This window comes from Protopterus annectens, chromosome 5.part0 (genome assembly GCF_019279795.1).
Source record: "Protopterus annectens isolate FY-2018-M chromosome 5.part0, PAN1.0, whole genome shotgun sequence".
Classification (NCBI taxonomy): Eukaryota; Metazoa; Chordata; order Ceratodontiformes; family Protopteridae; genus Protopterus; species Protopterus annectens.
In genome coordinates this window covers 1,670,684,079-1,670,697,298 of record NC_056735.1, presented here as the reverse complement: position 1 = coordinate 1,670,697,298, position 13,220 = coordinate 1,670,684,079, and the positions used below count along the sequence as shown (strand labels likewise).

Genomic DNA, 13,220 nt, shown 5'->3' with positions numbered 1-13,220 from the left:
ATTACTGAAAAAGTTAACAATTGTCTTTCTTGTGGTAAACAAATACCTCATAAGGATTTCCACTCTTACTGTCTCCCTTGCCTGGGCCCAGACCATGACGTCTCGGCCTGTGTAGCCTGTGCTCGCTTCAACAAGCGCACTCTCAGGCGCCGGGCGGAGTTCGCTGAAGACTTTTTCGGCGATAATTTTGCTTACACTATGCCGTCGGATCTCCCGACATCGCAAACTCCCAAAAAGTGAAAAGACCGGGACCGACATCCTCTGCCCGCGTCTACTACCGACTTCACGCCAAAACCTAGCGCGAGTGCTCCGGTTCCCTCTGAGGCGGTCTCTCCACCGCTCCGAACCGAAGACACCGCATTACCGACGACTCCGATTCCAGACATTACTCCGACGCCAGTTATAGATTTTCTTCCGGATACCGAAACTGAGGAAATGCCCGATACCATTGCTGTAGACAAGGTCACTCCTGCACGTGGAGCTGCCAGGCCCCCTATGGCCATGTCTATTAAGGCCTACACTAGGGCTAAGGCAGCCAGCAAAACAAAGCATATTACTTCTAAATCCTTACCTCAGCCGACTCCAGAGACACAAATTATGTCCATGGCTGCTGATTTAATTTCCATGATTAGAGGTTCACAGGCCCATCCTGAGAGAGGATCCCAGGCCCCTCCTGATAAAAGGCCCTGGGTTGAACCCTCTGACCCTACTCCTTCAGATGAAGATTCTGAGGGCTCTGTCCACTGTGATAGCCAGGAAGAGCTCTTTCAGACCTATGAGGACTCGGACGCAGAAGATTCCATCCCCTCGGCCTCCCCTCCTGAGGATATTTCTTTTGGGGAAGTTCTGCACACCATGAGGGAACATTTCAAGTGGCAAGGCCAGGAATATTCTGATTCAAGGAAACGCTTTAGGACTTTCCTTAAGAAGCCTCAGCACAGGCCCTTGGCTATTCCTCCTGTACTTGATGTTCTGGATGATTTGTATTCTGACTCTAGTGCTACCCCTGATTCTCTTCCTCCTGCTCCAGCCAAACCAGACAGGTATTACAGGGTCCCAGAAACCCATTCCCATTTATTCAGGGCCCATACTGCTGATTTGGAAACTATTTCACAGGGGCCTAAAGGAGTTTCAGCCTCCACCTCAAAAAATCCTTTGCCCTCCAACAGGGAAGCTAGGTCATTAGAGAGATGGGGCAAAAAGGTTTACACATCCACTACCTTATCTATGAGAGCTTTAAATTGCCTTTTCATATGTTACAATATCAGGATTATCTGTTAGAAGATTTACAAAAAACACTAGCCACTCCTGATCCTTTAGACAGGAAGACTTTGCAGGCAGCTGTACATAACACTCAGCAAGTAAGCAATCACTTCCTGCAGTGTGGATATGATGCACTGGAAGCTTCATGTAGGGCAGCTATGACAGGGCAGTCATTCGTAGACATGCTTGGTTAAAAGATCAACCTCTACCAGATCATGTAAAAGCAAAACTTCTGGATGCACCTTTGGAAAAGAACAAACTTTTTGGTGCAAATGCTAAGGATGTGTTAAAGACCATCGAAGAAAAAGCAAAATCAGTTCAGACAGTGAAAGATTTCCTCCAGGTTCAACCCCCCAGATTCAGTAGGAATTGGCCTTCAAAAACTGGTCCTTTCCTAATCCAGAAAAGTTTCAAAGGGGTAAGAACAGGCGTGGCGAGGAAGAGGCCAATACAGAGGCCCTTACAGGGGCGACAATGGCAGCCAGGAAACCAAAGAAGTGACGCAGGGGTTTCACCTGCCCCACAACCACAATCTCAATTACTTTCCTCTACTACCGCCTACCAGGGAACAACTAGAAGCACCCTTGGGAAGTTATCTCTGTTTGCAGAAAACTGGCACAGACTGACAAAGGACAAATGGATTTTGGACATTATAGACCGAGGGTACAGGTTTCATTTTCATGCCTTACCAAGAAAACAAGGCATGCCAAACCTACCACAAAATCAGAGGGCAGAGGCTATCAAGCAAATCACTCTGCTGACTTGGATGAAAGCAATAGAAAGAGTTCCACAACAAGAACAAGACCAGGGGTTTTACTCAAGACTGTTCCTTGTTCCAAGAAAAGAATCTCAATGGAGACCAATACTGGACTTGTCCGCATTAAACACCTTTCTCATAGTACCAAAGTTCAAAATGCTGACTCTACAGCAACTCCTTCCCATGCTGGGCAAGGGGTCGTGGCTGATTACTCTGGACTTCAAGGAGGCATACCTGCATGTCCCTATCAGACACAGCTGCAGAAGATACCTCAGATTTCTTGCAGGGCCAGAGCATTATCAATTCTCAGCATTGCCATTTGGCTTATCTACTGCGCCCAGAGTATTTACAAAATGCCTGACTTCAGTAATTGCTCATTGCAGGCTCCAGGGGATACAAATTTACCCGTACCTGGACGACTGCCTCATACAAGTGGACGACAAATTGATGTTGACAAAAAACCTGGATTATGTCATACGATTACTTCAAGCTCTGGGATACACAGTCAACTTCCAAAAGTCAAGACTGCAGCCATCCCAGCAAATAATCTTCTTAGGAGCCAAACTAGACACAGCCTCTCAGATGGCTTACCTGACAGAAGACAAGCAAGAGATGTTAACTCATTATTTCAAAGGTTTAGCAAAACTCACCCAGATGACTGCAAGGAGATTCCTACAGGCCCTGGGTTACATGGCATCCTGCATTCTCCTGGTTCCATTAGCAAGACTACACATGAGAAAGCTTCAATGGTACCTAAATAGCATTTGGTCTCAACACAGCAACAACTTGGAGACAATCATACCACTCATTCCATGCCTACAAAAGGAATTCCTATGGTGGGCCTCGGTGAGCCAAACAAACACAGGTATGTCATTCAAAAAACCACAGATAACACAGACCATGACTACAGACCCCTCAGACCTTGGATGGGGGGCGCACATGGAAGGCAGGTGTATACAAGGACAATGGTCTCCAAAGGAAACGCATCTGCATATAAACCAAAAGGAAATGCTGGCAGTAATGCATGCCATCGAGGCCTTTCAACACCAACTCCAGCAAGGCCATTTACTGATGCGGACAGACAACACCACTGTGATGTGGTACATAAACAAGCAAGGGGGCACCCACTCTTACCCCCTTTGCAGACTGACAATGCAGCTTTGGGAGAAATCACTGAGCCTAAACATCCAGTTACAATCCCAGTTTGTTCCAGGAAAAGACAATGTGTTGGCGGACAGCCTAAGCAGGAATTTCACAGATCCACATGAGTGGAGGTTACATCCGAAGGCCTTCAGACAACTCACTTCAACATGGGGCAAGCCAGAAGTGGACCTATTTGCCTCTCACCTCAACCATCTTCTACCAAAATTCTGCACAAGGACATACCATCCAAAAGCTTGGAAAATAGATGCCCTCTCATTCAACTGGAACTCCCTAGCAATCTATGCATTCCCACCTCTGCCACTGATGACCTCAGTATTACTAAAGATCAAAGCAGAGAAACCCAAGGGAATCATAATAGCTCCGGACTGGCCAAGACAACACTGGTACCCACTACTACGGAGCATATGTCACACAAGGAGGTGGGTCCTTCCTCAGTGGCCTCTACTTTTGACTCAACACAATTTCGAAACACTGCATCCAAATCTTCAGACACTGCAGCTAACAGCCTGGGAGATCCCATAAATAAATTCAGCTTATCTCTCCAAGGAAGTTCAGCGGATACTAACAGAGGCTCGAAGACCATCCACCAGAAAGGTTTACTTAGCAAAGTGGAAAAGATTCAGCAATTGGAATACCAGCAAGGGACATGATGCATCATTGCTGAACATCCCACTCATCTTGGAATATTTGGCAGATATGTTAAAGAACGGCCTCTCATATTCTTCCATAAAGATACATGCATCTGCTATTTCAGCTAGATACAACACTGATCCTCCTGTTTTTTCTCACCCTTTATTAAGGCAATTCCTCAGGGGAATCAAGAACATTAAGCCACCAAGAAAGGCCCCAGTGCCAGCCTGGGACCTCAATTTTGTCCTAGAAAAACTGACTCTACCTCCATTTGAGCCGGCAGCTTCAGTTGACCTGCAATTTCTCTCATGGAAGACAGCTTTCCTGTTGGCAATTACCTCAGCAAGAAGGGTTTCGGAGTTACAGGCCCTAATGGCAATACCACCCTTTATTATTTTTCACAGAGACAGGGTTTCATTAAGGACCAACCCTACTTTTATGCCAAAGGTGGTATCTAGGGTTTCTTTAAATCAAGCCATTCATCTGCCTGCCTTCTTCCCCAATCCTGAGAATAGGGGGGAAAGACTGTTGCATACCTTGGACATTCACAGACAACTTCGATACTACCTGGACAGAACCAAGGCCAGTAGGAAGTCTGAACAACTTTTTGTAGCTTACGCCCCTGCAGTCCAAGGAAAAGCAATTTCAAAACAGACTGTTTCTAAATGGATTGGACATTGCATCAGATTCTGTTACTCCTTTCATGGAAAGACTATTCCAGCCAATGTCAGACCACATTCCACTAGAGCTACAGCCACCTGTACAGCATTCTTAAGAGGGGTGCCTACCAAGGACATTCTAGAAGCTGCTACATGGAGCTCCGTGCATACATTCTCCAAACACTACAATCTCCCTCTATACTCCAGATCCAGAGCAGGCTTTGCTTCGGCAGTCCTGCAGGGTTTGATTGCCACACCATCTTTTCCCTAGAGCATTCCTCCTCCCCCAGCTAAGCTATGGTATTCTACCCACATGTTATGACTGCAGTTGCATTCTTGAAGGACATAGTACAGTTTTGTACCTACCATAAATGTAGATGTCCGATAGACATGCAACTGCAGTCGGATTTTCCCTCCCTCCATACCCCTCTATGCCTAGGGTCCACTCCTATCCCTGTTTCTCTTAGCTGGGGATATCTGTTATGGTGTATTTGTTTTATTGCTCATTTATTGTTTGGAATCCTGTTTTTGTCTTCTAATTTGATTACAGCCTTCCTTGGAGGGCACCTGGCATCTGGGGCAAGAAACACTGAAGAAAATGGTGTCGGCTGATGCTTATGTACTCCAGCCGCTCTGACGTCGGAGAGAAATGCGACATCAGCCGACGTCGGACCCAGACTTTGGAATCCGGCCGACCGAGGGCTGCCTGAGGCAGGACAACCCACATGTTATGACTGCAGTTGCATGTCTATCGGACATCTACATTTATGGTAGGTACAAAACTGTACTTTTGTTTCCTTCTCAGAGAAAAACAAAGGCTTGCCTGTTTCCAAGATGACTCTGTCAAAATGGCTTTCAGAGTGCATCTATTTTGCTTACAAAAATGTTGGGAAAACAACTACCTGCTAAATTAAAAGGCCATTCAGCTAGAGCAGTATCAGCTTCTTATGCCTTCAAATCAAAACTCCCAGTTGATACCATTTGTGCAGCAGCTACTTGGGCAAGACCCTCATACCTTTGTCACTCATTACAAATCGGATTTGGCCTCCCAGGACAGGTCATCCTTTGGGACCACTGTGCTGAAGAGTCTCTTTGTTTGAGCCACCCGAGATAAAGGTGCTGAGGACGCTGTCCCATCCAGCAAGAATTGCGATGAGATAGGACTACATAACATTAAGAAGTTATGTACTTACCATAACATTCCATGTTTATAGTCCATCTCGTCTACATTCTTGCATCCCACCCTCCTTCCCCCTTCCTGTATCCTCGAGGAAATGGTGGACTATCCATTATGCTATCTGACCTTGTTATAGTTGTCAGTCCACATGGCATGGATAATAAAACTAAGTCCTTTTGTTTATATGTACATAGTTGTTGATATTATAATTACTATTATGTATTTAGTTAGTTTCTTACAAACAAGATCTGGGGAATTGCCGTGGTGCATCATGGGATAGAGGATAGCCTTGAGCCAGTAAAAGCTCTCGAGCTTTAGTATCGGCCCTCGGCTCCAAACCCATCCAGCAAGAATGTAGACGAGATGGACTACAAACATGGAACTTTATGGTAAGTACATACTTCTTATTTTTCCTTCTTAGGCAAAAGGTCCTGCACATGTCAAAAGTTCAGAGGTTTTTCATTACTCTAATTATTTCAGCAAAATTAATTCGACAACTGAGCCTTAATAAGATCATCATTCTTTTCCACCCAATTGACTACAACCCTAATCCAATAACTTGAGGCACACTTAATCCAGAACAAGAAGGAAAAAATCAAGCAAATAACTGTAATTTTGCATTACTGCAAAAAGGGGTATCTACCTATGATAACATATTATGAAATATTATTAAATCTACATTTTCTTTTGATTCCTGTGATAAAAACAATTACAATTCTTTCAAATACTTTATCGTGCTTAACTTTAAAAAGCCATATCAGATTCATATTCTATAATCAGGAAGTTTAAATGTAATGCCCATTGTTATTTTTCATCACTCCTAGTCATTGTATTAATTTGATCCTCAAGGTACTTCCATGATAATGCACAATTCATTATCTCACCACAAGAAAAAGGTGTAATTTTTCCCATCTATGTAGCAAAGTGCAGTGCTTGTCGGGCAAGCACAGTCTATGCTTTACACACTTTTTGGAAATGTTCCTCATCCAAATTGCTATGGACATTAGAGGATAAACTCAGTCAGTATACCTAAAATTGCTTAATCTGGAAATTCACAATAATTCATGTCCCCCTCCCCCCAAAAAATCTTAGGAGAGCTCACCTAATGATTTGTAAAATAAAATTTTGTAGTACATCTGACTAAATAAATTTTAATGCAACGTCTTAAGATGGCTTTAGCAATATGGGTACAAAATATATGAAGATTTGCAGATTGCTGCCATATTTTAATAATAAATGCTCAATGCTTATTGAATTTTGGAAAAGATTTTTTCAGGATGTAGCATAAGACCTGCTTTAAGTTTTCCATTTCAGATTCCAACACATTATATTTGAATGCAACAGTGTTTCTCTTACTGAGTTTATATATTAAACCGCACTGAACTGAGACAATAACTCTTGTTAGAGGTATAATGTAATTTAGCATCTTTTTTTTTTTCTGGTATATACCATTACCATATCTAAAATTATAACCATATGATGTTCTTCGTGTTTCACTGTTGCAGTCATTACATTTGGGTAATCTGCTGGCAGGTTGCCCTCAGTCGGCCTGATTAACAAAGTCTTGGGTCCTGCGTCGGTTGCTGTCCCTTCTTCCATGACGTCAGGTTGTCAGGGGTATAAAACATGCAGCCGACGCCATTACATCAGTCTTTCTTGCCGTGCGGTGCCCGAAGCAGAAGCAGTTTGCAAGTGCCAGTCGACCGACTCCTGAAATTTCCGTTTTTGAGTTTCAGAACTGAAGTCTTCAACTAAAAAGCTAAGTACCCCGTTGGGGAAACTTTTTCTTGCTCCTTACCGATGTCAGTAAAAGTTAATAATTGTATTACTTGTGGGAAGCAAATACCTCATAAGGATTTCCATTTGTACTGTATTCCTTGCCTAGGCCCTGACCACGACGTACCTTGTTGTCGGTTTTGTGCTTTATTTAATCAGCGCACTGTTTGTCGTCGGTATATTTTTGCTTCTAAATATTTTGGTTCTCAGGTCAATTACCCAGAAATGACGTTGGTTAGCAATATGACTACCGGAATACTGAAAAAACGCAAAGAAAAAGACAGAGACAGGCCGTTGAGGTCCAAAACTGCCAACAATGCTTCTCCTAAGCCAGTCACCAGTTCGCCGGTACTCAGTGAGGCGCTTTTGCAGCCCCTGATACCCGCTACTTCTGATTAGCAGGCCTCTACTGAGACCCATTCGGAATCCGGTATGCCGTGAGATGCTTCACCTATGGAACCCGTGGATGTCTTTACCTTGGATGGGTCTGGAGCCGCTGTGCAGGCACCGGCTTCTGAAGGTGTATTCAGGCCTACAGATGTGTATATTAAACTAACACCACCTTCAATATTAAGGCCAAAAACTCGATCTATGTCTAAAAAACTGATGCCCAGGTCACATGTTCAGGCCCCTATGCCTAAAAAACAAATGATCAAAATGTCTGAAGATTTAATTACTTTAATCAGGAGTAGTCAAACCCCCCCCCCCCCCTCTAAGAGGCCTAGGGCTGAACTTGACTATGAATCTTCTGAACAGGACTCTGTTTCTTCTGACTCTTCTAATGAACAGGATTTGTCCATACCTACTTGTGAGGACTCTGATGCAGAGGTTTCCATTCCTTCTGCTTCTCCCCCCGAGGATTTTTCTTTTGGGGAAAATTTACATACCTTAAGGGAGCATTTCCACTGGGAAAGTCAGGATTTTTCTGAATCCAAAAAGAGGCTTAGGGATATCCTTCTTCTTCCTCAGCATAGGCCTTTGGCTATACCTGCTGTACTAGAAATTGATGATGTTTTTTTCAGAATCCAGTACGACCCCTGATTCTCTGCCTCCGGCCCCTTGTAAGCCAGACAGATAGGGTTCCTGACTCCCACAAATTCCTTTTCAAAAATCCTGTTGCGGACCCTGAAACCATTTCTCTGGGCCCCAAGGGCATTAAGGCTTTTACTGCTAAAAATCCTACCCCTTTTGATAGAGACTCCAGGGAGCTGGATAGATGGGGTAAAAAGGTTTATACTTCTGCAGCCTTGGCAATCAGGGCTTTAAACTGTCAATTCCATATGCTAAAATAGCAGCAGCATATCATGGGACTGCTTAAACAGAAAATGACGTTGATTTCTGACTGTGTGGAAAATAAAGATTTACAGGATTTATTGCATTCAGCTGAACAAGTTGGAAAACATACTTTGCAATGTGTTTTTGATTCTTTGGGGACCTCTTGCAGGACTGCTGTTACTGGGTCTGTGCTTAGAAGGCATGCTTGGCTTAAGGAGCAATCTCTGCCTGATCATGTTAAAGCAAAATTGTTGGATGCTCCTTTGCAGCAGGACCATCTGTTAGGCAATAAGGCTGAAGAAGTTCTAAAAAAGATGGAAGATAAAGCTAAATCTATGCTAACTGTGAAAGATTTCTTACAAGTACAACCTCCAAGATTTAGTAGGCATTGGCCTACTAAGAACTGGTCCTTTCCAGTTCCTTCCAGAGCCACTCAAGCCAAACCCAGACATTCCATAAACACCAGGTTTCAGTCCCAGTGAACTTTCAGAGCTAAGCATTGGGGTGCTTCCTCTTCCAAATCTGGAAACAACATGACACCTCCCTATGGTAAACAGTCTTAATGACTTTCCATTAGAATTTACCAAGTGCTTACCTTTTAGCCGCCTCTTTGGGGGGAAAACTGGCACTTCATGCAAAAAACTGGCAACTCATAACCCAGGACAAATGGGTTTTTTAAATATAGTGCCCCAGGGTTACAGATTTAATTTCCACACATTGCCAACTCCAAAGGGATGGCCAGACCTGCCTCCAAATCAGTGGGCAGAGGCTCAGAAACAAGTACCTTCTTTCCGAAACATGGGGGCTATTCAACTAGTACCAGAAGAGGAAAAGGGACAAGGTTTCTATTCCAGACTTTTCCTGGTACCCAGAAAAGACAAATCATAGCATCCAATTCTGGATCTGTCTACTCTAAACACCTTTCTGGACATTTCAAAATTCAAGATGCTGACTCTTCACCAGTTACTTCCTTTGCTAGGCAAAAATGCTTGGTTTGCAACTCAAGATCTAAGAGAGGCTTACTTGCATATCCCAATCAGGGAATCTTGCAGAAGATACCTCTGCTTCAAAGCAGGCTACTTGCATATGGGGGAGCCCAGACATAGATCTCTTTGCCTCACCCCAGAACTACCAGTTGGACAAATTTTGCACAAGAACTCCTGACAAAAAAGCCTGGAACGTGGATGCTCTGTCCTTCAGCTGGGAAAACCTATCAGTCTATGCCTTTCCCCCTCTGCCTTTGCTCTCCAAAGTTCTACTAAAAGTCAAACAGGACAAACCAAAAATGATTTTGCTTGCTCCAGACTGGCCTCGCCAACACTGGTACCCATTCCTACGCAGTCTGTCAAAAATTTCTCCATGACACCTGCCTCAGACACCTTCTTTACTATCTCAGTAGAACAACCAAATTCTGCACCCTCAGGTCCAAACATTGAATCTTGCAACTTGGCTAATCACTTAAATTCTCCCTTAGCATCCTTCAGCAAACCTGTGATGGATGTCATTTTGGTGGCGAGAAGACCTAGTACTAGAAAATCTTATGCTGACAAATGGAAAAGATTCTGTGCCTGGAATCAATCTCAAGGGATGAGCACAGCAGTGCCCAATTTACCTCAGATTTTGCAATACTTAACTGAGATGCTTCACAAGGGCCTATCTTTTTCTTCCACAAAATCCATGTTTCAGCCATTTCAGCTCATTACAACGCAGAACCCCCCCTCTTCTCTCATCCTCTGCTAAAGCAGTATCTCAGAGGGGCCAAAAACCTAAGGCCACCCAGGAGAGCGCCAACCCCTGCCTGGGACCTTAACTTTGTATTGGAGAAACTCACTCTACCTCCTTTCGAGCCAGCTGCTACTGCAGACTTAAAAATTTCTTTCCTGGAAAACAGCCTTCCTTTTAGCAATCACTTTGGCTAGAAGGATATCTGAATTACAGGCCCTTATGGCAGTGGAGCCTTTCATCATCTTTCATGCGGACAGGGTGTCACTCAGGACCAACCCATCCTTCATGCCCAAGGTGGTATCCAGTGTGGCTCTTAATCAGTCCATTCATTTGCCAGCTTTCTTTCCCAATCCACAGAACAAGGGGGATCGGATTCTGCATTCATTGGATGTACACAGACAACTTAGATTTTACTTGGACAGGACTAAATCTCAAAGAAAATCTGAACAACTGCTGGTAGCATTTGCTGCAGGGGCAGAGGGAAAGGCTATTTCAAAGCAAATCATTTCCAAATGGATAAGCCATTGTATTCATTTCTGCTGTAAGCACCATGGAAAACCTATCCCCCAGGGGATTAGATCCCATTCCACCAGGGCTGCATCAACTTCTACAGCCTTTCTCAGAGGTGTTCCTACCAGGGATATTCTAGAATCTGCTACCTGGAGTTCAGTTCATACTTTCACCAAGCCGTATCATTTACCAATTTTTCTCTAAATCCAGAGCTGGCTTTGCCACTGCTGTTTTGCAGGGCCTTATAGCCGGTCCTTATACTGTATAAATCCATCCTCCCAACCTTAGCTTTGGGAATCTCCCCAAAAGTAATGACTGCAACAGTGAAACACGAAGAACATAGAACAGTTGTGTACACTTACCATAAATGTACATGTTTGAGTATATTCACTGCTGCAGTCCTGGTTACCCTCCCTCCAGCCCCCTGTCTTTTCTCTTACTATGCCTCTCCTTTATTTTACTACACTTAAAAGCCTTTTTGGTGTATTTGCTTTTGTTTGGAGGTATATATTTTTGTGTGTTAAATTATTTATATATTTTGCTCCCCATTTGGGGGTCACCTGACATCTGGGGCAAGAAAAAACTAATGTAATGGCATCGGCTGCATGTTTTATACCCCTGACGACCTGACGCCATGGAACAAGGGACAACAACTAACGCAGGACCCAAGACTTTGTTAATCCGGCCGACTGAGTGCAACCTGCCAGCAGATTACCCAAATGTAATGACTGCAACAGTGAATACACTTGAACATCTACATTTATGGTAAGTGTACACAACTGTACTTTATTGACCTTATGTCTTCCATTAGGTTTTGTAACAAGTATGTTTGTATATTTTTTTGTTGGTTGTTCCTTCTAAATAGTTATATTGTTTCTTATTGTTTTTATTCTTATTGCATATATTTATCTTAAAATACTTAAAAAGATATTTGCATTTGTTTGATTTATGTTCTTTATACAAATATTTCAGAACATGCTCAGGAATGTGAGAATGTGCGCAGGCTGCTGGAGGTGTGACATTTGACATCTGTTTGGTGTGAATAATTGAATGTTACAACTGTTTCTTTAATGCAGGCTTCCTGTCTTCATTTATTTTAAATTCTGAAAAATGGGATGTGATTGGATCTGTCAGTTTGTGGAACGAGAGATGCAAGATTTTTCACACCACAGAATTTCAGGCTCCAACAGACTTGTCATGTGTTCTTTATCGGCTACGCTCGGATCCCACTGTAAGTGTATTTGTTTTAGTTATTTTACTACTTGTACATCAAAAGTCAGTGACAGAAAAAAAAGGTATTTAGTCCATTGTACCCTGGTTCTTTGCTTAGTAGTAAACAATGTGTATTCCCATTGTGTTTATTACTTCTTTTGTTTTCTGAAATTGTACTTCCTCTTTTGAGGATTTCGAATTACCTGAAAACGTTTTGTTCTAAGAGCCATACTTGCAGTAACAAGTCATTAATAAACAGAATATTATGTGGATGTTATCACTGCTCCTTTCTTAAACATTTTCTGAGTTTCTGTTCACATCGTTGTGAACTAGACAGTGAAAGACAGTGAAAGCAATCTTTTCTTGTAGTTTGGCTCTGTTTACAAGTAGATCTCCTGATATCTTCTGTTCTAGCATGTGCCTACACACTGCATTTTGGCCAACTTAAGAGAATTGCCACTCTTGATCACATGCTTATTTTTTGTCTGGATCATTGTGGCCCAGTGTCTTAGTACTAAAGTTGTAACATCACTGAAACTCTGTGTAATGGAAGTACGTTCTCAACCCTTGAGCTACTAGTACTTTTTGTTGTATCACATTTCATTTTTTTGCTTTGTTTGATGCCTTTTTTGCACTTATTATGGGAGGGAGATTCCTTTTTGTTAGTTAACAGTTGTACATTTCTCTGTTCTTTAGCATGCTTTTTCACTCTTCTCTGGTTTCATCGCATTTTATTTTGTGGGACTGAACTAAATTTGCCAAACATTGGGTCATGTTTTAGCTATTGTAATACTCAACATTTCTTTCTCCTGCAATTTTAGTCTTGCAGTAGTTTAGTGACATTGACAAACATATGTAACTTGCATATGATGGCCATATCATATCACAGTTGACTAGTACTACACCACATCCCTTTTCTCTCTTACGGGTGTTGTCTGTATTGGCTTGTGTACTGGACTGTGTCCAATTTTTTAATGTTGGGGTCTAGTGTGCCCCCTCAATTAATATGTGGCTACTTTCTAAGTTAAGGGAAATTGCAATATTTTGGGCGCACATGTTCTTTTCCTTTCCT

General features: G+C 42.8%; 1 protein-coding gene across 1 annotated transcript in view; it reads left to right on the top strand.

Annotated features, from left to right (window-relative positions):
* PSMG1 (proteasome assembly chaperone 1) overlaps positions 1 to 13,220 on the top strand; it is a 551,386-nt gene that overhangs the window by 267,065 nt on the left and 271,101 nt on the right. The window contains exon 3 of the mRNA XM_044071460.1: positions 12,013 to 12,167. Within this exon, the coding sequence (XP_043927395.1) occupies positions 12,013 to 12,167 (155 nt within the window). The remainder of the gene's footprint in view (positions 1 to 12,012; positions 12,168 to 13,220) is intronic.